Here is a 22,688-nt window from a genome sequence, read left to right on the forward strand (position 1 = left end):
GGAGTCCAGACCCTCAGCCCCTCCTCCCTCAGACCCAGGAGTCCAGATCCCCCCAGTCCCTCCTCCCTCAGACCCAGGAGTCCAGATCCCCGGTTCCTCCTCCCTTAGACCCAGGAGTCCAGGTGCCCAGCCCCTTCTGTTTCTGGGCCTGTCAAGTTTAAAGAATGTCAAAAATTTTTGACCACCCATCGCCCTGAAGTTTTATCAACACTCCCTTTCCTCTCTGCCAGCCACTCCAATACTCAATCCAGAATTTTAAAAGTAACAAAACATTGCATTTGCACTAGGTCAGCCTGGAGATCCCTGGCCCTGGCCCTCTGCTCTCCTATATCCAAGGTGCAGGTAGATTGGTTTGCAGTGACTGAGGTGCTACTAATGTTGAATTTTTTTTTAAGTAATTCACTTTTCTTCGGGTAGGCAGGATAGTGTGATAGTCAAGGGACTAGCTCTGGATCCTGGCTTCTTGGGTTCAAATCCCAGTTCTAGCCCCTACCAGCTATTTGCCTTGAAGCTCAATCTTTCCCCGTTCCTGTTCCTTCATCCTTGAAATGGGAGGAAGAGCACCTACTTTCTAGGGTTATTACAGAGATTCAATAAGTTAATACATAGAAAGTGCTCAAACATATATTATATGTTATAAGGATTACATATATATAATTTATATATATATATAATTTTTAAGGACTATATAATATGTAAATTATTTATAAGGAACATATAATATTCCATATATATATGGAATATATATATAATATATACTTTCACTGTGTGTGTGTGTATATATATATATATATATATATATAATATCTCTCTCCTTATATCCTTATATTGTAAGATTTATATCCTTATAAATCATATAATGTATATATGTATATATATGGCCTGGCTCTGTCGCCCAGGCTGGAGAGCAGCGGCATGATCATAGCTCACCACAGCCTCAATCTCCTGGGCTCAAGCTTATCTCAGCCTTTCAAGTAGCTGGGACCATGCCTGGCTGATTTTTTTTTTTAATTTTTATTTTTAGTAGAGATGGGGTCTCACTACGTTCCAGGCTGATCTCTAACTCCCAAGCCTTCCAAATAATCCTCCCACCTCGGCCTTCCAAAGTGCTGGGGTCATAGGTGTGGGCCACTGTACCCAGACAAAAGGATTTATTTATGGAAGATTTTTGCAGAACAGGTCAATCTGGAGCAAAATATCCAGTAAATGGGCATTCAAGGAATGCGGAGATGGCAAACCACAAAGGTCACCAGAGAAGGGGTAGAGTTAGGAATTTCTTTCTTTTCAAAGTCTTCCACTCCCCACAGCCTAACACCTCCCTTCTTTCCCCACCCAGCTCTCAACAATTCCTCTCAAGTTCACTCACCTCATACTGTCATAAGACAGACCCAGTGAGGTCAGCAAGGGATGGGCCATGTTGGAAGTTGAGCTCCCATTCAGGCGCCATCATTTCCTGGGTGTTTGATGTTGAGCAATGAACTTCCATTCTGAGCCTCGGTTTTCTTATCTGTAAAATGGGAGTGGGTGTGAGGAAGTCATTTAGTCATCTGGTCGTGTTTCCTAAGGCTTCTTCCAGGCCAGGTCCTATGTGGGTGCTTGGGACACAGGAATGAATCAACCCTGTACCTGCCCTCAAGGAGCTCATGGTCCAGTGGAAGAGACAATGAATGTCAATGCAGGTGGCCCCAGTCCAGGGTAGATTGACCGAGACACCAGCTGTGGGAACTTACATGACAGAATGAGTAATCCAACCGCAGCAGGTGGAGGCTGGGTGGTGTTCAGGGAAGGTTTCCTGGAGGAGGTGATGTCCAGGCAAAAACTTGAAGGACAGGTTACTGACAGGAAAAGGTGGGGAAAACGTGCTAAGAAGAGAGAATAGGCCGGGTGCAGTGGCTCACGCCTGTAATCCCAGCACTTTGGGAGGCCGAGGCGGGCAGATCACCTGAGGTCAGGAGTTCAAGACCAGCCTGGCCAACATGGTGAAACCCCATCTCTACTAAAAATACAAAAGTTAGCCGGGCATGGTGGCATGCACCTTTAATCCCAGCTACTCAGGAGGCTGAGGCAGGAGACTGGCTTGAACCCAGGAGACGGAGGTTGCAGTGAGTGGAGATCGCGCCACTGCACTCCAGCCTGGGTGACAGAGAGACTCCATCTCAAAAAAAGGGAGAATAGGAGAGGCCAGAGGGCATGGCATGGGTCAGGGAAGCTTGATGTGACCTAGAAAGCGGGAGCCACATGGGGAAGTAGGCATAGCTGTGCCATGCAGCGTGGGGGCCACTCACCACTCAGGCCTCTTTCTAAAAAAATTTTTGACAGGGTCTGGCTCTGTCACACTAGAGGGCAGTGGCATGATGATGGCTTTCTGCAGCCTGAGCATCCAGCCTCAAGAAACTCCCCACCTCAGCTTCCAGCATAGCTGGGACCACAGATGTGTGTCATCACATTTAGGAGATTTTTTTTTTTTTTTTTTTTTAGAGATAGCTCACTATATTACCTAGGCTGGTCTTGAACTCCTGGGCTCAAGAGATCTTTCTGTCTCTGCCTCCCAAAGTGCTTGGATTACAAGCATGAGCCACCTTGTCCAGCCATGTCCAGGGCTCTTGATGGCTTAAAATGAGCTCCAACCGAGACATCTGTAAATATATATGACACGACAGATTCCAAACACTCAGGGTGCCAAAAAGCAAGAAGGCAAATAATCCCTTTACTAATTTTCTTATTTTTATTTCATATAATATTTTGAATATATTGAATTCAATGAACTATTAGGTGCTCCTGTTTCTTTTTAATTTTTTTTCTTTTGAATATATTTATTATTATTATTCAGTCAGGGGTCTTGCTTTGTTGCCCAGGCTGGGGTGCAGTGGCACAATCACAGCTCACTGCAGCCGGGACCTCCCAGGCAATTCCCCCACCTCAGCCTCCTGAGTAGCTGAGACTACAGGTGTGCGCCACCATGTCCGCTAATGTTTTTTCTTTTTGCAGAGATGGGCTCTCATGCTGCCGAGGCTGGTTGTGAAGTCCTGGACTCAAGCGATCTACCCACCTCGGCCTCCCAAAGTGCTAAGATTACAGACATGCGCCACCACGCCTGACCTTAAGTTTATTTTTTAATTGACAAGTAAAAATCGTATCTGTTTCTGGTGTATAACATCATGTTTGATACGTGTATGTATGCATTGTGGAATGGGTAAATCAAGATAAGTAACATAGGCATTACTTCACACCCTTATTTTCTGTGGTAAGGACACTTAAATCTTTTTACTTAAAAAAAAAATGTGTGGTATTGGAAACATAAATGCGCATGCATGCCTGGCATCACATTTCATTTGCCAGTGCTTCTCTGGATGCTGCAGGTTCCCAAACACCAGGCTCAGGGGCTGGGACTTGGTCCCAAGGGAGATGGGGACAGGGCTGTGAGAGGAGGGGCAGGGTCAGCACAAGGCATAGAAAGGCCTCTCTGGGGTCAGGCGAGGGATACAGACCCAGGTGTCTAGGTCCTTAGCCCTTCCTCCTTCAGACCCAGGAGTCCAGGCCCCCAGCCCCTCCTGCCTCAGACCCAGGAGTTCAGGCCCTCATTGCACTCAGGGGCCAGTGCTCCCCTCCATGGAGGCCTGGTCCAGGTGGGAGAGACGTAGCTCTGAGCCGGGGCTGGGGTTGTGGGGACAGAGAGGAAGGGATCCCCCAGAGAGAGGAGGCAGAGGGATAGGGCCTGGTCACTGGGCTGTGCAACGTCAGACTTGGTGTCTGTGAGGATGGCAGGTCCTGAGAAGAAGATGCTGAGGTCAGTGTGGACCAAGTGTGAAGGAGCACCCAGAGAGGATACTGAATACCAAAGCAGTCTTCATCCCTGCAGTGATGGGGGCTGGGCAATGTAAGGTGACAATTAGATTTAATGCAAGGGAAAGAAAAGGGTTGGCCGGGAGCAGTGGCTCATGCCTGTGGTCCCAGCTTCTGGGGAGACTGAGGTGGGAGGGTCACTTGAGCCCAGGAGGGTTGAGGCTGCCATGAGCAATGATGGTGCCACTGCACTCCAGCCTGGGCAACAGAAAAAGACCTTGCTCAAAAGAAAAAATAATTATCTGTATGTTACCTGCAGTGCCCAGGCCAAGCAGGTGCTGAGCCAAACTTCATTCCTGTCATCTCCCTGATTACCCAGCGACTTCCCCCTCCTCTCCCTCCACTCCACCACACACACACCCCTGCCCTCCAGCCCATACCAACCACCCAACCACTGCCTGCCATTTCCCATGTGCACAGACCAGGCATGTTCATGGCCTCTCCGCCTGACCTACGCCTGGCTCAGCTTTCTAGGCCCAAGTTCAAAGGCAGCTCCCGAGTCTTCCTGGATCCCTCAGCTGCTGCCCAGCACCACCATCTCATCACAGCCCCGCGTCACTCTCAAAAGTGCCCGCCGATTCCCACTTAACCCCCACACCTCTTCGCTGTGTGTCCGCATCTCATCAATAAGGCCCCAAGTCCTCCTGCATCCTGCTGTCTTCCCCATCGCTGGGGAATGATCCCCGAGAGCTCCTGGGGAACCCGACTCCCTTCTGGGTAAACACAGTGCTTCTCCCCAGGGAAATCTTCGAAGAGACGCTGGAAAAGACAAGCACAGAGAGTCAGAGGATCAAGGGGGAAAAAAGGGAGAGAGAGGCTGGGCACAGCGGCTCGCACCTGTAGTCCAGTACTTTGAGAGGCCGAGGGGGTGGGGGTGGATCACCTGATGTCATGAGTTCGAGACCAGCCTAGCCAACATGGTGAAACGCTGTTTCTACTAAAAATACAAAAATTAGCTGGGCGTGGTGATGGGCGCCTGTAATCCCAGCTGCTCAGGAGGCTGAGGCAGGAGAATCACTTGAACCTGGGAGGCGGAGGTTGCAGTAAACCGAGATTGCACCACTACTGCACGCAGCCTGGGTGACAGAGTGAGACTCCATTGAAGAAAGAGAGAGAGACAGAGAGACAGAGAGAGGAAGGAAGGAGGGAAGGGAGGGAGGGAGGGAAGGGGGGGAGAGAGAAAAAAAACAGAGAAAGACAGGACAAAACAAAGTGGAGAAAAAGGTGGAGAGACACAAATACAGAGAGTGAGATGGAGGGGAGAGAGAGAGAGAGAGAGAGAAGCCCCCTCCTCTCCATGGCTGGGAGACAAGATGGAGCAAGAGGCCTCAGAGGCGGGCAGATTTGGAGAAGAAGGACCAGAAGGGTGAGGAGTGCCGAAATGTTGGGCAGTCAGAGGCTGCAAAGGAGGTATGTCAGACAGTGACAATGGGAGGCCATTGATGTGGCCACCCGCCCGCCAGAAGAGAGGTTGAGGCACGGAGCTGCTGGGAGCATGGCACTGGGGTGCTAGGGGCGGACAAAGCCCGATTGTTCCTGGGCCCTTTCCCCACAGCGCCTGGGCCTGCTCCCCAGCCTGGGGCAGGGGCGGGGACAGTGTGGTGTCACATGCTGTCTCCCTGGCTGGCTGGCTCGCTCTCTCCTGGGGACACGGAGGTCAGCAGGCAGCACACAGAGGGACTTACGGGCAGGTGTGTGAGTCACCCCAACCCTACTGAACCCGGGCAGGCTGGTTCCCAGTACCTGAGGGCTCTGGAGCCTGGAGTGAGGGCCTGCAGGTCCCTAGGTGGCACAGAGAGCGCTAGGGGTGCAGGAAGGCCCGGGGCACCATCTGCTTGCCCCAGAGGCTGGAATTTCAGTCTTCAGACACTTTCATTCTCCGAAACCTGGAGGTCTAAGGACTGAGCAGATTAGAACTGCCTCTGCCTCAGATTCAGGGCCCAGTGCTTCCTCCCTCAGACCCAGGAGTTAAGGTCCCAGCCCCTCCTCCCTCAGACCCAGGGGTCCAGGCCCCCAGCCCCTCAGTCCCTCCTCCATCAGACCCAGGAGTCCAGGCCCTCATTGCACTCAGGGCCCAGAGCTCCCCTCCCTGGAGGCCTGGTCAGGGGTCAGCAGGAGCACAGCGTGGGGGCAGGAGGAATGTGTGTGGGAGGCCTGGGTAAGGAGGAAAAGGGTGGAACCAATCTCCTGGCTCAGGGACCTGGGGAGATGGGGGTGTTTAAAAGGAAGTCGCAGAAGCATCTGGGGACAGAAGCAGCCTCCTTCAAGGAAGCCCAAGAGTCGGGGGTGTGAGTCTGGCAGTCCCTGCAGCCCTGGGTGCTGCAGTCCCTGCGTCCTCTGCTTGGCTCTGTCACTGCCTCTGAGTGTCTTCTCTCCCCACGGCTCCCTGCATTTCTGACTCTTTCTGCCTCCTTGTCTCGAAGCTTTCCCTTCCCCAACTCAAGAACCCCCGGAGGCCCGGAGGCCCAGTGGCCTACAGCAGGTAAGATCACGGGTATCACAGAACCTATAGGGGTGGGCGGGGTGGTGACTGGAGAGCACAGAGCCAGGTGCAGGGGAAAGCTCCCAAAGAGAGGAAGAACGCTAGGGCCCCCTAGGGTAACCCTCTCCTTTCAACAGGAAGGCAAATGAGAGCTCAAGAAACTAGAAAGATTTAATCAGAATCTCACTGTGAGTCACTGGACCCACAGACATAGTTTCGGATTCTCTTTGGCACTATTTGTGTGGGTCCCTCTGATGAAAGACGTGGGTTGGGAAAGAAGAAATCAGGAGGCTAGATGGGAAGGACAGATGTCAAGGCCGGAGATGGTAGCAGGCCTGGCAGAACCGAGAGGATGGGGAGGGAGCAGGCAGAGGGAGATGGGGCAGGGTTGAGGCCATGACTAATGGAGCGTGTGGCTTCCCCTCTCAGGAGCGGCCATGAAGAAGCTGCTGGTGGTGCTGAGTCTGATGGCTGCAGGTGGGGAAAGGACACTGGAAAGGGGGAGGCTTGCCGATGGGATCGGGCTTGTTGATGGGGATACGCACAGCGTTGGGGTGGGGGTCTGAAATGAGGACGACATTGGGGATTAGGCTAAGGGTGGGGAACACAGATGGGGAATTCGGTGGGACGGGCGGGCGAAGATATGAGGGTTCAGGGGTGGGTTGGCTTTAGGGGTGGGGCTGTAGACGGAGAAGAGGTAGGAGGTAGGTTGAAAAGCTGGAGCCTGGCTTCGTGATGGGAATGGGAAGTTTGGGGGTGGGAATACAGAGCAACTTTTTTTTTCTTTTTTGAGACAGGGTCCCCCTGTCTCCCAGGCTGGAGTGCAGTGGCATGACCCATAGTTCACTGCAGACTCGAACTCCTGGGCTCAAGGGATTCTCCTACCTCAGCCTCCCAAATAGCTGGGACTACAGGCGTATGCCACCGTACCCGACCAAGTTTTTTGATTTTTAGTGGAGACGAGGTCTCACTGTGTTATCCAGGCTGGTCTCAAACTCCTGGGCTCAAGCAATCCTCCTGCCTCAAGCCACTGCACCTGAGCAACCTTGATGGGCGTTCACCTGGAGGGGGTGCACTTGGTTTCTCCCAACCTTCTCTCTGACTCAGAGCCTCTCTCCCTCAGCCTGGGCAGAGGAGCAGAATAAGCTGGTACATGGCGGACCCTGCGAAAAGACGCGTCACCCCTACCAAGCTGCCCTCTACACCTCGGGCCACTTGCTCTGCGGTGGCGTCCTTATCCATCCACTGTGGGTCCTCACAGCGGCCCACTGCAAAAAACCGTGAGTCTACGCCGTGAATGAACAGCAGATGCAACCAGACCCCGAGGGTGTCTTGTAGATGTCAGGCAGGAGGTGACACAGGCATCCCCCCCCCCACCCCGTCCCAGCGTGTGGCCATCCAATAGCCAGGTGCATTCAGCCAGTGTTTAATTGAGCACTTCATATGTGCCAGGCCCTGGGGGTACAGCAGTTGGTGGGGGGAAAAAAAACAAGCAAAATTGCTGTTTTCATGAACTTACCTTCTAATGGGGGAATTGGATCATTTGGGCACCTGCAGGGCGTGACGGGCATTTGGATTTAATTGTGAGCACAGTAGGAAGCCACTGGACAGTTTTGTCATTGTTTGTTTGTTGAGAGGGAGTCTCGCTCTGTCACCCAGGCTGGAGTGCAGTGGCACGATCTCAACTCACTGCTACCTCTGCCTCTTAGGTTCCGGTGTTTCTCCTGCCTCAGCACCCCAAGTATCTGGGATTATAGGTGTGCACCACCATGCCAGGCTCATTTTTTCATTTTTAGTAGAGATGGGGGGGGTCTCACCATGTTGGCCAGGCTGATCTCGAACTCTTGACCTCAGGTGATCCACCTGCCTCAGCCTCCCGAAGTGCTGGGATAACAGGCAAGAGCCACCGTGCCTGGCCTGACTTGCATTTTTACAAGCACCCTAGCTACTATGTGGAAAGTGGCCTGGGTGAGAGGAAAGGGAGGGAGACCCATGTGGGGGCTGTTGCTTTCATCTGACCACGTAAGAGGGTGGCTTGAACCCAGGCGGTGGCAGTGGGGATGGAGGGAAGTTGAATACCTTGAGAGGATGGATTTTAGACAGAGCCAGAAGATTTTGGCAATGAGAAACAGGAGGGAGAGAGAAGAAGCAGGGCTTCTGCGTATTTGTCCTGAACAACTGGGTGTTTTGCCATGTCTTTCTCTGAGCTGGGGGAGAAGGAAAGAGAAACAGGCTGGGTGTGGAGAGGGGAGCATCTGACATTTTGCTTTAATCACGGTGAGTTTTAGATGCTGGGAGATGTCCCAGCAGGGAGGCTGGGGAGGCCTCTGGAGCTCAGAGGAGAGGTCAGGGCTAGAGGTAAAAATGAAGGCATCATTAGCAAACAGGTAGTATTTAAAGCCATGGGATTAGATGAGATCATCCAAAAAGCAGGCACAGATGGAGGAGCTGGAGGGCCCGTGATGAAAACCCCGGGCACTGAGCCTCACTAGTTAGATTCACAACAGCTGCCATTGTGTTTCATGCTAACTACCAATCAGGTGTTGAGTGAAACCATTTATACACCTTTCCCAGAATCCCCACAACATGGGACTCTGGCACCATTTTGCAAATGAAACTGAGGTGCAGAGAAACAGCAAGTGACAGTCCCTGGGAGACTGTAGCAAACCCTACAAAACCCCATATAATTACAAATTATGAAGGAAAAGAATAGGGGTACCTACTTTAGATGGAGGAGGGTCAGGAAGGACTTTCTGATGAGATAAAACCCAAGCGGAGGCATGAAGATGGGGAAAAAGTGTTTGGGGCAGAGGAAAGGCAGGAATAGCACCCCTGAGTTGAGAACCATCTTGAGTATTCTCAGAAAAGAGTTCCCCCAAGCCCAAGGAGACTCGAGATGCCCCCCACCACCATCATTCATTCCTTTGATGCACATTGACTCAGGGCACCTGCTGAGTACCAGATTCGAGTTGGGCAGTGGAGATTCAGCAATGGATGAGACTCACACATCACCACTGCCCTCGGGAGCACAAGGACGGAAAGGTGTAGATGGGCAGTTATTTAAGAAAAAAAGTGGGGGCTGGGCATGGTGGCTCACACCTGTAATCCCAGCACTTTGGGAGGCCAAGGCCGGAGGATCACTTGAAGTCAGGAGTTTAAGACCAGCCTGGCTAACATGGCAAAACCCCATCTCTACTGAAAATACAAAAAATTAGCTGGGCGAGATGGCACATGCCTGTAGTCCCAGCCACTTGGGAGACTAAGGCAGGAGAATCGCTTGAACCTGGGAGGCGGAGGTTGCAGTAAGCCAAGATCACACCACTGCACTCCAGCCCAAGCAACAGAGTGAGACTCTGCCTCAAAAAAAAAAAAAAAATGGAAAAAAAAAAGCAAGCAGCAAATTGGGCTGGGCACATTGGCTCACACCTGTAATCCCAGCACTTTGGGAAGCCGAGGCAGGTGGATCAATTGAGGCCAGGAGCTCTAAGCTGTAGTGAGCAGTGATCTACAGAGTGCTGCTGCAGGTCCAGCCTGGACAACAGAGCAAGACTGTGTCTCAAAAAAAATAAAAAGCAAACCCTACAAAACCCCATATAATTACAAATTATGAAGGAAAAGAATAGGGGTACCTACTTTAGATGGAGGAGGGTCAGGAAGGACTTTCTGATGAGATAAAACCCAAGCGGAGGCATGAAGATGGGGAAAAAGTGTTTGGGGCAGAGGAAAGGCAGGAATAGCACCCCTGAGTTGAGAACCATCTTGAGTATTCTCAGAAGAGTTCCCCCGTTCACTGGAGGCCAGAAGGTGCTGAGAGAGAAGGTTGGAAATTGACCGCAGCCAGATCACGCAGGGACTCCAGCGCCAAGTGAGAAGCCCAGGCTTTATTCTTAGGACAATGGGGAGCCATGGGAGATGTCTGACTGTTTGCTTCATGAATACGTGTCAAATGCCTACCATGTGCCAGGTGCTGGTCAAGGAACTGGAGATACTATACCTGAATAGAACAAAAATCCCCATCCTGACATCCTAGAGCTGCACTGTCTGGTAAGGTAGCCATCAGCCACATATAGCAAATTATGTTGAAATTAATGAAATGAAAACTCCACAGGCCACATTTCAAGTACGCAGCAGCCACCTGCAGCTTGTGGCTCCCCCAGCCACGTCTGGACAGTGCAGACAGAGATTATGCCATCGTAACATTTAGTGGACAGCCTTGCTGTGCAAAAAGGAGAAACAACACAATGAGTAAATATTTAACAATAAATATATGGCAGGTCAGATGATTGTGATAGGTCCTCTGGTGGAACAGAAATGGGAGGGAGATAGGAATTACCTACTGGAATAGGTACTTGTATTTTAATTGGGCAACTAAGGAAGGCTTCCCTGAGAGGTGACATTTAAAGGAACTGAGGGAGTGAATTTTGCAGATACTTGGAAGACAGAGTTGCTGGCAGAGGGAACAGCAGTGCAAAGGCCCTGGGGTGGGAAGGCCACTTTGGTGTCCAAGGAAAGATAGGGAAGCCAGTGTTTGGCTGGAGCAGAGGGAGAGAAGGGGAGATGGGGAGATGTCTGAGAGATCGGACAGTGGGTTTGGCTTTGGTTCTGAGTGAGATGGGAGTCATAGGAGAGGCTGACCAGAGGAGGCACAGGACCAACTTATGTTGTTAAGATATCTCTGGTTGCTTTGCGGAGGATGGACTGTGGGGGGCAGGGCCTGAGACAGAGCGGGGAGCTCAGTGAGGAGGCCGCTGCTCTAGTCCAGGTAAGAAGTGAAAAGGCAGCTCAAGCCAAGATGGCAGCCGTGGAAATGGTGAGATGTGGTCAGATTCTGGATATGCTTCAGAGAGGGAAAAGGATTTCTGGACAGCTTGGATACAGGGCAAGAAATAAAGAGGGTGAAGAATAGCCCCCAAGATTATTCTGAAAAGATGGAATTGCCATTTACTCAGGAGGGGAAGACTGTGGGAGGAGCAGGCCAGCTGATTCATGACTTCCCAGCCCTTTCTGAAGCCTCAACTGTAGTCCAAGGGCTTCAGGTGAGACCCAGCCCTCTTCCTTCCCAGGAATCTTCAGGTCTTCCTGGGGAAGCATAACCTTCGGCAAAGGGAGAGTTCACAGGAGCAGAGCTCTGTGGTCCGGGCTGTGATCCACCCTGGCTACGATGCCTCCACCCATGACCAGGACATCATGCTGCTGCGCCTGGCACACCCAGCCAAGCTCTCTGAACTCATCCAGCCCCTTCCTCTGGAGAGGGACTGCTCAGCCAACTACACCAGCTGCCACATCCTGGGCTGGGGCAAGACAGCAGATGGTCAGTAGTGGGAGGCTGGTAGGGAACTGGCTACTGCATACTGGGGAAGGTGGGCCAAAGGATGGAGGGTGGGACAATGGGTGAGGGGCCAGGAGAAGATGGCTAATGGTGACGACCAATGGGACAGGGTTTCCAAGGGAGAAAGGTTAAGGGGGAGGGAAGGTGAATTTGGGAGCTGGGCCAATGAGTGACCAGCCAATGGAAAATGTAGACCAATGGGTGACTAGCATGGGAGAGATTTCAATGAAGAGGGAAGGTCAGTGGGGAGACGCTCATCAGGAAGGTCAACCATCAAAGGAGACTGATCAGGATGTGTTGAAGAGCAGGAAGGAATAATGGAGAAGGAACTGATGGAAGAAGAGAAACCAATAAATCTCAAGGGACAACCGAAGGATGTGAATGAAGACAGTGAATGCATGCAGAGTTGATGGAAGAGGGACTAAGGGGAAAGGGTCAATGGTCCAGAGGAGTCACTAGAGGAAAAAAACAGGTCCAATAGATCAGCAGGAGCCATGAAAGGTGGGCCTGTGGGTGAAGGGCCAATAAGAAAGGTGAACCATTGAATGAAGGGCCAATGGGAAGGGAGAACCAATGGGGGAGGATGGGGCAAGTTAGAAAAGGACCAATGAGGGAGGCAGACCAATAGGAAGAGAGAGCTGAAGAGGGAGGGCAGGGCCACTTAGGAAAAGGATCAATGAGGAAGGTAGACCATTGGATGAAGGGCCAATAGGAAGGGACAACCCATGAGGGAGGGCGGGGACAGTTAGAAAAGGACCAATGATGGAGGTAAATCATTGGAAGAAGAACCAATAGAAAGGAAGAACCAATGGGAGAGGGCCAGTTAGGAAAAGACCAATGGTCACAGAGCGATCAACCAAGAGGAATCAATAGGCAAGAAGTGTCCGATGAAGAATGGAGTAACGAGCAGGAGGGGTACAGTAGAGGAGGGACTAATAGAAGAGACTTCCAGGTCAAAACTGAAATGACTAAAGAAGGTGGGACCAGTGGAAGAGAGAAAAGTGGAGGAGGGACCTAAGAGAAAAGGAAACCAATAGGAAATGAGGACTCAGGGAGAAGAGACTATTAATGAGGAACACAGCCAATGAGAAGGAAGAATGATAGAGGGACCAATTAGGAGGCAGGGATGATGGAAATGGGTTGTAAGAATGAAAAACAAACAGGAAGAGGGGAACCAATGCAAAAGAGGGACGAATAGGGGAGGAAGGACTTATAGGGGAAGGGGGATGGCTGGAGAGGATGTGGGGAGTGCAGGGCCTGGGCTGAGCCTGGCTCATCTCTCTCCTAACAGGTGATTTCCCTGACACCATCCAGTGTGCATACATTCACCTGGTGTCCCGTGATGAGTGTGAGCGTGCCTACCCTGGCCAGATCACCCAGAACATGTTGTGTGCCGGGGATGAGAAGTACGGGAAGGATTCCTGCCAGGTGAGGTAACCGGGACCTGCCAGTTACACAGCCAGAGACAGGATGAAGGCACAAAAACATGACCGAGACAGGAAGAGAGAAACATGCGCCACAAGAGAGCTTTACAGAGACAGAGACAGGCTGAGGGAGAACCCAAGCCCTGAAAAGAAAGAGAGACTTAGTTCAACACAGACACACTCAGGGACATGCAGAGATATAAAGCCACAGCCAGCAGAGACAAGGTTGGAAGTGGCAGGATCAAGAACCAGAGAGGCCGAGCACAGTGGCTCATGCCTGTCACACCATCAGTTTGGGAGGCCAAGTTGGGAGGATCACCTGGGGTCAGGAATTTAAGACTAATCTGGCCCACATGGTAAAACCCTGTCTCTACTAAAAATACAAAAATTAGCCAGGCATGGTGGTACACGCCTGTAGTCCCAGCCACACAGAAGGCTGAGGCAGGAGAATTGCTTGGACCCGGGAGGTGGAGGCTGCAGGGAGCTGAGATCATGCCACTCCAGTCCAGCCTGGGGACAGAGCCAGACTCTATCTTAAAAAAAAAAACAGAATCAGAGAGAGGCAGTAAGGAGGCAGATGGTATGAGGGGACTGTCCTTCAAATAGAGCCCCCACGAATCCAGCTCAGAAACGACCAGGCTCTGGATGAGGGAGACACTAGCTGGGGAAAGGTGACTCCCTCCCGAATACTTTAACTTGGGTTTTCTCCATTGTCATCCATCCAGTCTCTCCTCTTTACGCCAAATGACTAATGCATTGAAGGATGTGCAGAGACCAACCAAGAGGGAGACAGAGGCAGAAACAGAGACAGAGACAGGGAAAGCGATACATAGCAAGCTGGATGCAAAGAAAGGGTAGGCAGGCAAGACTGTCCTCAGCACACGAGGTGGAGAGGTGTCCCTGGACAGAATAGTGCAAGGCACATCTCTCCCTGAGCCTGCCCTAGCTGTCTCCCTCTGGGTCTTTTTTTCTTTCTTTCTTTCTGAGATGGAGTCTCACTCCGTTGCCCAGACTAGAGCACAGTGGCGCAATCTCAGCTCACTGCAACCTCTGCCTTCCAGATTCAGGCGATTCTCCTGCCTCAGCCTCCCGAGTAGCTGGGACTACAGGCATCCGCCACCACGCCCGGCTAATTTTGTGTTTTTTTTAGTAGAGATGGGGTTTCACCATGTTGGCCAGGCTGGTCTCAAACCCCTGAGCTCAGGTGACCCACCCACCTCAGCCTCCCAAAGTGCTGGCATTACAGGTGTGAGCCACTGCGCCTGGCTTCCCCTGGGTTTTATTATTTCCTCCTCCTCTTCTCTGACTCCTCCTTCCTCTTCTTTATCTTCTTTTCCTCCTCCGCCGCCTCCTCCTCCCTCTCCTTCCTGTCTTTCTCCTCCTCCTTAGTCTTAGTTGTCCTTGTCTTTTCCTCCTCTCTCCATCTGCCTCTGTACCTCTGGCTCCATTCTTAAATTTATTCTTTCTTCCTCTCTTGGCATCTTGGCATTTCTTCTGTGTGTCTGTGTTTGAGTCTCCTTTAGTCTCTCTCAACCTTTCTCTGTGCATGTATGTGTCTGTCTCTCTTTCTCTGTGTGTCTGAGTCTTTCTCTCCATCTTTGAGTGTCTCTGTCCCTTTCTACATGTCTCTGTCTCTGTCTCTCTCACTCCCGCAGTCTCTTGCTTTCTATCTGTATCTGACTTTCTCCCTCTTTCCCACAGGGCGATTCTGGGGGTCCGCTGGTATGTGGAGACCGCCTCCGAGGCCTTGTGTCATGGGGTAACGTCCCATGTGGATCAAAGGAGAAGCCAGGAGTCTACACCAATGTCTGCAGATACACTAATTGGATCCGAAAAACCATTCAGGCCAAGTGACCCTGGCATGTGACATCCAACTCCTGACCTACCTACCACCCCACTGGCTGGTTCCAGAACGTCTCTCACCAAGACCTTGCCTCCCCTCCCCTCCTGCCCAGCTCTGACCCTGACGCTTAATAAAGACAGCGACACGAGAGCCCTGATTCTCCCTGGTTTTACCCCAGCTCCATCCTGGCATCACTGGGGAAGACTTGATGAGTGAGGACTTGGGCCGAGGTCTTACCCCCACCACTAAGAGGACACAGGAAAATCCCTTCTAAGCATCTCCCCTCCCTGATTATTCCACACGTTTGGTTTCTTCCTGCAGAGGCCCTGCCATGTGTCTGGAATCCCAGCTATGCCTCTTAGTATCTGTGTCTCCTTGGGATATACCTTCCTTTACTGTAGGTTTCTCATCTGAAAAATGAAGATAAGGTTGATATAGTCCCCATAAGGCAGTGGCTGTTGGGAAGATTTAAGGTTTCACACCCACGACATGCACAGAACAGCACCTGGCCCACCATGCCCTCAATAAAGAGTGAATTTTATTATGAGTGGGGCTTTTTGCTTTAATTTTACTTCTACCTTTCTGAAATCTAGATATTCTCAGTTCTCCTTTACAGCCCAATTTGATTTTTCCTCCCTTCCAGGAAGGCACCCTTGACACCTCCACCTTGCTACCCCTTAAGGATGGCTCTTGCCTCTAAATTTTTTGTTTTCACTAAGATGGCATCTAACTCTGTCGCCCAGGCTGGAGTGCAGTGGCATGATCTTGGCTCGCTGCAACCTCCACCTCCCAGGCTGAAGTGATTGTCCTGCCTCAGCCTCCTCAGTAGCTGAGATTACAGGTGCACATCACCACACCTGGCTAATTTTTGTATATTTAGTAGAGGTGAGGTTTCACCATGTTGGCCAGGCTGGTCTTGAACTCCTGACCTTGTGATCCGCCCGCCTTGGCCTCCCAAAGTGCTGGGATTACAGGTGTGAGCCACTGTGTCTGGCCTAAACTTCTTTTGTCACAGCAAAAGCAGGGAGGGTGGAGGGTAGGAAGGCCACCATGCATGGGTAAGGGTGATGGGAGAGGAAGGCAGGGGTCAGATCCCTAAGGACCTCAGATGGCAGCGTGAGAGGTGGGGACCTTCTACTGAAGGCAATGGGGAGCCGCGGGGCCATATGCAGGATAAACCAGAGGGGAGGCACTGGAGGCTGGGGCTAGGGAGGAGGTTGAGGTGATGGTGCAGGGAGGAAAGATGAGGGTTGAGGTGGGGCTGAGCCTGGGAGGGCAGGAAAGCAAGGCTGGATATGAGTTCACCCCATGGAGAAGTTCAGGAGGACGGCATTCTCGCAGAAGGAACAGCATGTAGAAAAGCCTGGGGGTGTGAGGACACCTGTGAACCATCCCAGATGGCAGAAGCTGGGGTTTGAGGTGGGAGAAATGAATGACGTGGCTGGAAATGTAGGTCAGCGGAAGACAATGCCACCAAGTGCCAGGGAGAAGAACTCGGACCTGATCCTGAGGGCCTGGGGGAAGAAGGACGGGTCAGACCAGGGCTTCATCTTAAGAATCAAAGAAACACAACATTTTATCATGGCAACATGATGGAAGGAAGTGGATGACTTTTTGTTTGTTTTTTGAGATGGAGTTTTGCTCTTGTCACCCAGGCTGGAGTGCAATGGTGTGATATTGGCTCACCGAAACCTCCGCCTCCCGGGTTAAGTGATTCTTCTGCCTCAGCCTCTGGAGTAGCTGGGATTACAGGCGCCCGCCACCACGCCCGGCTAATTTTTGTATTTTTAGTAGAGACGGGGGTTTCACCATGTTGGTCAGGCTGGTCTCACACTCCTGATCTCAGGTGATCCGCCTGCCTTGAACTCCCAAAGTGCTGGGATTACAGGTTCGAGCCACCATGCCTGACCTTAGTTTTCTCACTTTAATGAATGAAATATTAATTACCATAATCAAAACAAATCTCAGAATAGGTTTTTGTTATTTCGAGTTTTGTTTTTTTTTTCCTGTGCACTAAAACCAGTCTTAAGGGCTCTAAAATCTCTTATTTAACACAGCTCGGTTAGCTTTTCGCCCTCAAGGAATCAGGACCCAAAGAGGGCAGGATCTTCCGGCATCTTTGCCATTTTGTTCACGGACACCTGAGTCTGGCACATCACAGGTGAATGTTTAATTAGCTCTTGCTTCCTAGTGAGGACAGAGGCAGGGAGACACGAAGACAGATGCAAAGAGCTGGAGGCAGACAGAAAAAACAGCCAGCGTGGAGAAGAGGTCAGTACAGGAGGCCTCGGATGGCCCAGGAGTGGGGACGGAGAAGCCACCTTTCGGGTTCCCTGCCCAATGCCCATTTCCCAAGCCATCTGCCCCTTTCCTGGCCTCTTGACCTATTTTCCTATCAACAGGTAGCCCTGCCCAACTGTCTCACCCATGCCTGGCCACACCAGCTGGGCCCTGGCACCTGCAGGTTCCCAGACTGGGTCCCTGCCTCTTTCTGCTCCGCGTCCTGGGCCCAGAGTGAAATCAGGAGAAGGAGTTGGGGGCTCCCTCTGAATGCAGGGAGAGGGAGGCAGAAAGATAGGGAGGGAGGAAGAAAGGGAAAGAGAGGGAAAGAGAGAGAGAGACACACAGAGACGGAGGAGAGAGGGAGAGAGAGAGATTGTGGGGAGAGAGAGGGAGAGGGAAAGAGGGAGAGGAAAAGAGAGAGAGGGAGGGAAAGGGAGACGGAGGGGAGAGGGAAGGAGAGGAAAGGAGAGAGGGAGAGAGAGAGGAAAAAAGAGGGAGCGAGAGAGATGGAGGTACAGACAGGGAGACAGAGGGAGAGAATGAGAGAGAGAGGGAAGGGACAGAATGATACAAATGCAGAAACACACAGAGAACACACAGACAGCCTGGGAAGAATCAGAGTCAGAGAGAAAAGGGAAGATAGAGAAAGACACAAAGGAGACAGAGGTGTAAAGAAAGAGATTAACAGAGGATCCCAGACACAAAGGGGCAGGAGCACAGTTTTCAGGGTGGTGACTAGGACCATCCTCCTGATCATGGGTGGCCATGTGACAGGTCCCCAAAGCCATCAAACTGTGCCCTTTAAATATGCAGTTTGGGCCAGGCGCAGTGGCTCATGCCTGTAATCCCAGCACTTTGGGAGGCAGAGGTGGGTGAATCACTTGAGGCCAGGAGTTTGTCTGGCCAACCTGGTGAAACCCTGTCTCTACTTTTAAAAAAATACAAAAAAATCAGCCGGGCGTCGTGGCGCACACCTGTAATCCCAGCTACTCTGGAGGCATGACAATCGCTCGCAGAGTTTGCAGAGAGCCAAGATCACGCCACTGCCCTGCAGCCTGGGCGACGGAGCAAGACTCTGTCTCAGGTAAATAAATAAACAAACAAGCAGTTTGTTGTATCTCAATTATACCTTAAAAAAATGCTGTAAACAAATAGAGCAGAAGTGAAATAAAAAATAATAAATGGGCTGAGAACTCTAAGGTATATTTGACAAATCATACAGAACCTTTAAAAAAGAAAGAATCACAGAGGCACAGAAAGACAGAGGAACAGGGAGATAGCCACACTTGAGTCCCAAAGAGAGGGGAACAAGGCTGGAGAGGGACGGGGAGAGAGAGAGACAGAGAGACAGAGAGACAGAGAAAGAGACAGAGAGACAGACAAGGAGACAGAGAGAGAGACAGAGACAGAGACAGAGACACAGAGACAGAGACACAGAGACAGAGACAGAGAGAGAGACAGAGAAAGACAGAGAGACAGAGAGAGAGAGGGAGACAGAGACAGAGAGAGACAGACAAGGAGACAGAGAGACAGAGAAAGACAGAGACAGAGACAGAGAGACACAGACAGACAGAGAGAGACAGAGTGAGAGAGAGGCGAGGAGGGAGAGAAAAAGAGGGAGGCTGGAGAGAGAACCATGGAGAGATGGAAAAAGACTCTGGAAAAACAGAGAGGAAGGTGGAAGAAGGAGTAACGAGGGGACAGAGTGGTCGAATGAGAAAAACACAGGGCAGAAAGAAAGAGATCCAGGCGCCAGAACAGTTGGGGAGAGGCCAGATCCCTGAGGCTGGAGGAGGCAGGGAGGGGGCTGGCCTGGCTTCCGGAGACCCCTCCCCATCTTCTGGGCCAGGAAGGCAGGGAGTGGCACTCAGGACTGGGTGGGGGGTGCTCTGGGGTGGAGATGGGGGAGCAGGAGGAGCGATTGCTGAGGCCGATAGGCACCTCACTGCCTGGGAATGCGCCCCAGGGAGCAGTGCGTGGTTATAACTCAGGCCCGTGCAGCGCCCAACGCCCAGGAGGAGGCAGCGGCCAGCCGGGAAGGCGCGGGCCGAGAAGTCCTCAGCCGAGCCGGGAGCAAATCCCCCACCCCCTACCTGGGGGACAGGGCAGGTGAGGCCTGGGGAGGGTGGCTCAGCAGGCAGGGAAGGAGAGGTGTCTGCACGCCCTGCACCCACATCTCTGTCTTCCCCTTCTCGCCCCCTCTGGAGGCTGCTAGACTCTTGTCTTCTAAATTCCATAGTGCCTGGGTCTCGGCACAGCATGATGGTGGGGCAGCGTCCTAGCTCCTCTCTACCTGGGGAAAATAAGGTAGGGGAGGGAGGGGAAGTGGGTTAAGGGCTCCCTGGATCTCCTGGGCTTCCCAGACCTCTGACACCCCCCATCCAGGTGCAGCGGCCATGGCTACAGTAGGATGCCCCCGGATGTGGGTGCTCAGTGCTCTGATCACAGCCTTGCTTCTGGGAGTCACAGGTAACCAGAACTCTGGGGCGTGGAGGGGGTGTGGGCGGGGCATGGGACTGGGGGGACTGTACCTGCGACACTAGAACGCCTGTTCCCTGGGGAACTGTGTGAGTCTGGGCATGACTCCAGGACTGGGTGAATGTGAGCCTCTGTCTGTATTTATGGTTGTGTGATTGTATGTGGCCTTGTGACCGCCACGGTGTGTGAGGGAGAGGAGGGCGCCTTTTCCCATATCAGGTGACCATGCAGCAGGTGGCGCCGACCCTTTGAGACTGTGTGTGTGGTTTTGTGATTGTGTGTAGTTCCACAACTCTGTGGGTGAATGTGTGTGGCACTGGGGGTGTTTACTGTGCGTTTGGCTGTGTGTGGCAACTTGGCTTTGTACATGACTGCTGGTATCTGCAGTTCCTGTCCCTGAGGTCCTGGGATTGCATGCAACAAAAGTGGTCGTCACCACGGAAATGTGCGACTGTGTGCCTGCAGGCGATTACCTGATTGTGGCTGAGTGTGACATTACGGGTGCCTACATTTGTGACCTTGTGACTGCCTGAAGCTCTATGTACCGGTGACTGTATGTGACTGTGTGTGTCTGTGTGAGGCTGTGTAAATGCTACTGTGTGTGTGATGGTGCCTGGAGTGTGTCTGGAGTTTCTGTCCCTGCCTGGAGGGATAGAGGGTGCAGTGGTGGCTGTCTCTGGGAGATGCGTGCTAGGTGACTGACTTGCACTGTGCCATGCTGGGCACCAGCGTGCAAGTGTCCAGCAAGCATAATTTTGTCACCATGTCAACATGCCTGTGTGCAGAAGAGTATGTGGCAGTCTAAAGATCTAAGCACGCGGGGCATCTGTGAGTGGCACTGAGACACTGCGGATGAGGCCGCCCGGGAGGGTGTGTACCTGGGGAGCGTGTGTACCTGGACACAGAGCTGCACCGTTAGCTGCATCTGTGGAGGCAATGCGTGCCTGTCTGCAGAACTGCATGCGTGCTTGGCTGTAACTGCGGTTGTGTGCCTGGTTCCTGGGGTGAGTTGGTGAATGATGGCGGTGGCAGGGTCATCAGCTAGGGTAAGAACCAGGCCAGGTGTGGTGGCTCATGCTTCTAATCCCACCACTTTGGGAGGCCGAGGCAGGCGGATCACCTGAGGTCGGGAGTTTGAGACCAGTCTGACCAACATGTTGAAACCCCGTCTCTACTAAAAATACAAAATTGGCCGGGTGTAGTGGTGCACACCTGTAATCCCAGCTACTCAGGAGGCTGAGGCAGGAGAATCACTTAAACCTGGGAGGTGGAGGCTGCGGTGAGCCGAGATCACGCCACTGCGCTCCAGCCTGGGCAACAAGAGGGAAACTCCATCTCAAAACAAAACAAAAACGAAACAAAGTGTAAGAACCAGTGAATGGGCACGGGAGGACTGAGGATGGAGGAGGGCATCTATGCAGTCTGTAGGTCTGTGTGTGAGAGAAGGGGATTGACAGGATTGGGGAGGCATGTTTTCGTCTGAGAATTCAGAAACCTAGCCCTGCTCTTCCCCTCCACATGGCCCCCTAAGCTGAGCCCTTCTTTCCAGCTCCTGCTTTCCGAATCCTAGCTCCGCCCATGAACTCTGACCCTACCCCTTTCCTCAGCCACGCCCCTAGGCCCGACTCTAGTCGAACCCCGCCTCAGGCCACACCCCTTTGGGCCAGGCTCTACCCCCTATGCTGCAGGCACCTTCTAGAGCCCCCTCCAAAGTCAGAGCTTTTTTTTTTTTTTTGGTGAGACAGAGTCTCACTTTCTCCCAGGCTGGAGAGCAGTGGTGTGATCTCTGCTCACTGCAACCTCTGCCTCCTGGGTTCAAGTGATTCTCGTGCCTCCACCTTCCAAGTAGCTGGGATTACAGGCGCCCACCACCACACTCAGGTACTTTTATGTTTTTAGTAGAGATGGGGTTTCACCATGTTGGCCAGGCTAGTCTCGAACTCCCGACCTCAGGTGATCTGCCCGCCTTGGCCTCCCAGAGTGCTGAGGTTTCAGGCGTGAGCCACCATGCCCTGCCCAAATTCAGACCTCTTTATAGAAGATTCCAACACGTAACCCTGGCCTTGACCCTAACCAAGTCGACTCCAAACCCCTCTCTGCCTCCAGCCCTGACCCAATTCACTGAGGCCTGGCCCCACTTCTTGAGAGCAGTTCCATCCCTAAAGCCCTGGTCTCCCTCCCATCCCCAGGCTCCAGCCCCCACAGCCTTGGCTCTATCCCTGAGCTTGTCCAGGAATCCTGTACCCAATTTTACCCTCCTCTGGTGCCACTCGTTTAGTTGTAGCCAATTCCAGGAATCCGTTACGAGTCCAGTAACCCTACCTGAGCCTGGGCTCTGTCCTTGGGCGTAAGCCTGGTCTTCAGTGGTGCCACTCTTATTCTCCAGGCCCCGTCCCTAGGCCCTGGCCCCGCCCCCTCAGCAGGTCAGACACCCACCCTCTAGCTGGTCCACCCTCTAGCTGGTCCACCCTCTAGCTGGTCCACCCTCTAGCTGGAACGCCCTCTGGAGTCTGAGACCCACCCCGAGCCCAAGCCCCGCCTCTGAGACCCGCCTAACCCATTTTCCACCCCAGAGCGTGTTCTCGCAAACGATGATGGTTCCTGTGGCAGCCCCTCTAACACTGGGCCCTCTGGGAGAAACCAAGACCTTGGAGCTGGGGCCAGGGAAGACGCCTGGTCAGACAACAGCAGCAGCCGCATCATCAATGGGTCCGACTGCGAGAAGCACAGCCAGCAATGGCAGGCCGCGCTGCTGCTAGGACCCAACCAGCTCTACTGCGGGGCGGTGTTGGTGCATCCACAGTGGCTGCTCACGGCCGCCCACTGCAGGAAGCAGTGAGTGGGGTTCCTAGAGGAGGGCTGGTGGGGATGAGGAAGTGGGGTCAGGGGCATGGAGGTGAGGGCTGGTGGGGATGGCGAAGTGAGGTCGGGGGTTTGGAGGTGAGGGCTGGTGGGGATGGCGAAGTGAGGTCGGGGGTTTGGAGGGGAGGGCTGGGGGGGATGGGG

General features: G+C 52.5%; 2 protein-coding genes and 2 long non-coding RNA genes across 7 annotated transcripts in view; 2 read left to right on the forward strand and 2 right to left on the reverse strand.

Moving 5' to 3' along the window:
• Window positions 1-22,688, reverse strand: part of LOC116540844 — a 46,595-nt gene that overhangs the window by 16,233 nt on the left and 7,674 nt on the right. The window contains exons 1-5 of one of the 4 annotated variants that reach the window (XR_004264599.1): window positions 9,752-9,773; window positions 4,442-4,602; window positions 2,498-2,636; window positions 1,731-1,862; window positions 1,143-1,507 (exon numbers count right to left, since the gene is read on the reverse strand). This is a non-coding gene — a long non-coding RNA (uncharacterized LOC116540844). Of the gene's footprint in view, window positions 1-1,142; window positions 1,508-1,730; window positions 1,863-2,497; window positions 2,637-4,441; window positions 4,603-9,424; window positions 9,448-9,751; window positions 9,774-22,688 lie in introns of those variants that run through there. The other 3 variants (XR_004264600.1, XR_004264601.1, XR_004264598.1) reach the window with 3 other exon arrangements.
• On the forward strand, window positions 5,363-15,468 carry KLK6 (kallikrein related peptidase 6). The gene is made up of 7 exons (XM_032264648.1): window positions 5,363-5,534; window positions 6,267-6,325; window positions 6,755-6,802; window positions 7,449-7,605; window positions 11,389-11,636; window positions 12,946-13,082; window positions 14,780-15,468. Exons 1-7 carry the CDS (start codon window positions 5,452-5,454, stop codon window positions 14,930-14,932), a joined length of 885 nt encoding a protein of 294 aa, XP_032120539.1. The 5' UTR covers window positions 5,363-5,451; the 3' UTR covers window positions 14,933-15,468.
• Window positions 16,902-22,146, reverse strand: LOC116540845. Its single transcript, XR_004264602.1, has 2 exons — window positions 22,005-22,146; window positions 16,902-17,108 (listed from the first exon to the last, which is right to left on the reverse strand). It is a non-coding gene; the product is annotated as an uncharacterized LOC116540845 (long non-coding RNA).
• KLK5 (kallikrein related peptidase 5) overlaps window positions 19,184-22,688 on the forward strand; it is a 14,896-nt gene continuing 11,391 nt past the window's right edge. The window contains exons 1-3 of the mRNA XM_032264652.1: window positions 19,184-19,313; window positions 19,590-19,673; window positions 22,256-22,517. Of these exons, the coding sequence (XP_032120543.1) occupies window positions 19,601-19,673; window positions 22,256-22,517 (335 nt within the window). The 5' untranslated portion in view covers window positions 19,184-19,313; window positions 19,590-19,600. The remainder of the gene's footprint in view (window positions 19,314-19,589; window positions 19,674-22,255; window positions 22,518-22,688) is intronic.

This window comes from Sapajus apella, unplaced genomic scaffold, assembly GCF_009761245.1.
Source record: "Sapajus apella isolate SASKATOON/1434 unplaced genomic scaffold, GSC_monkey_1.0 scaffold144, whole genome shotgun sequence".
Classification (NCBI taxonomy): domain Eukaryota; kingdom Metazoa; phylum Chordata; class Mammalia; order Primates; family Cebidae; genus Sapajus; species Sapajus apella.

Coding starts and splice junctions, on each gene's coding strand:
- KLK6 (XM_032264648.1), top strand. CDS start 5,452: ATGCTGTCTCCCTGGCTGGCTGGCTCGCTCTCTCCTGGGGACACGGAG. Junction 6,803..7,448: donor GCTGAGTCTGATGGCTGCAG/GTGGGGAAAGGA, acceptor TCTCTCCCTCAG/CCTGGGCAGAGGAGCAGAAT. Junction 13,083..14,779: donor ACGGGAAGGATTCCTGCCAG/GTGAGGTAACCG, acceptor TCTTTCCCACAG/GGCGATTCTGGGGGTCCGCT.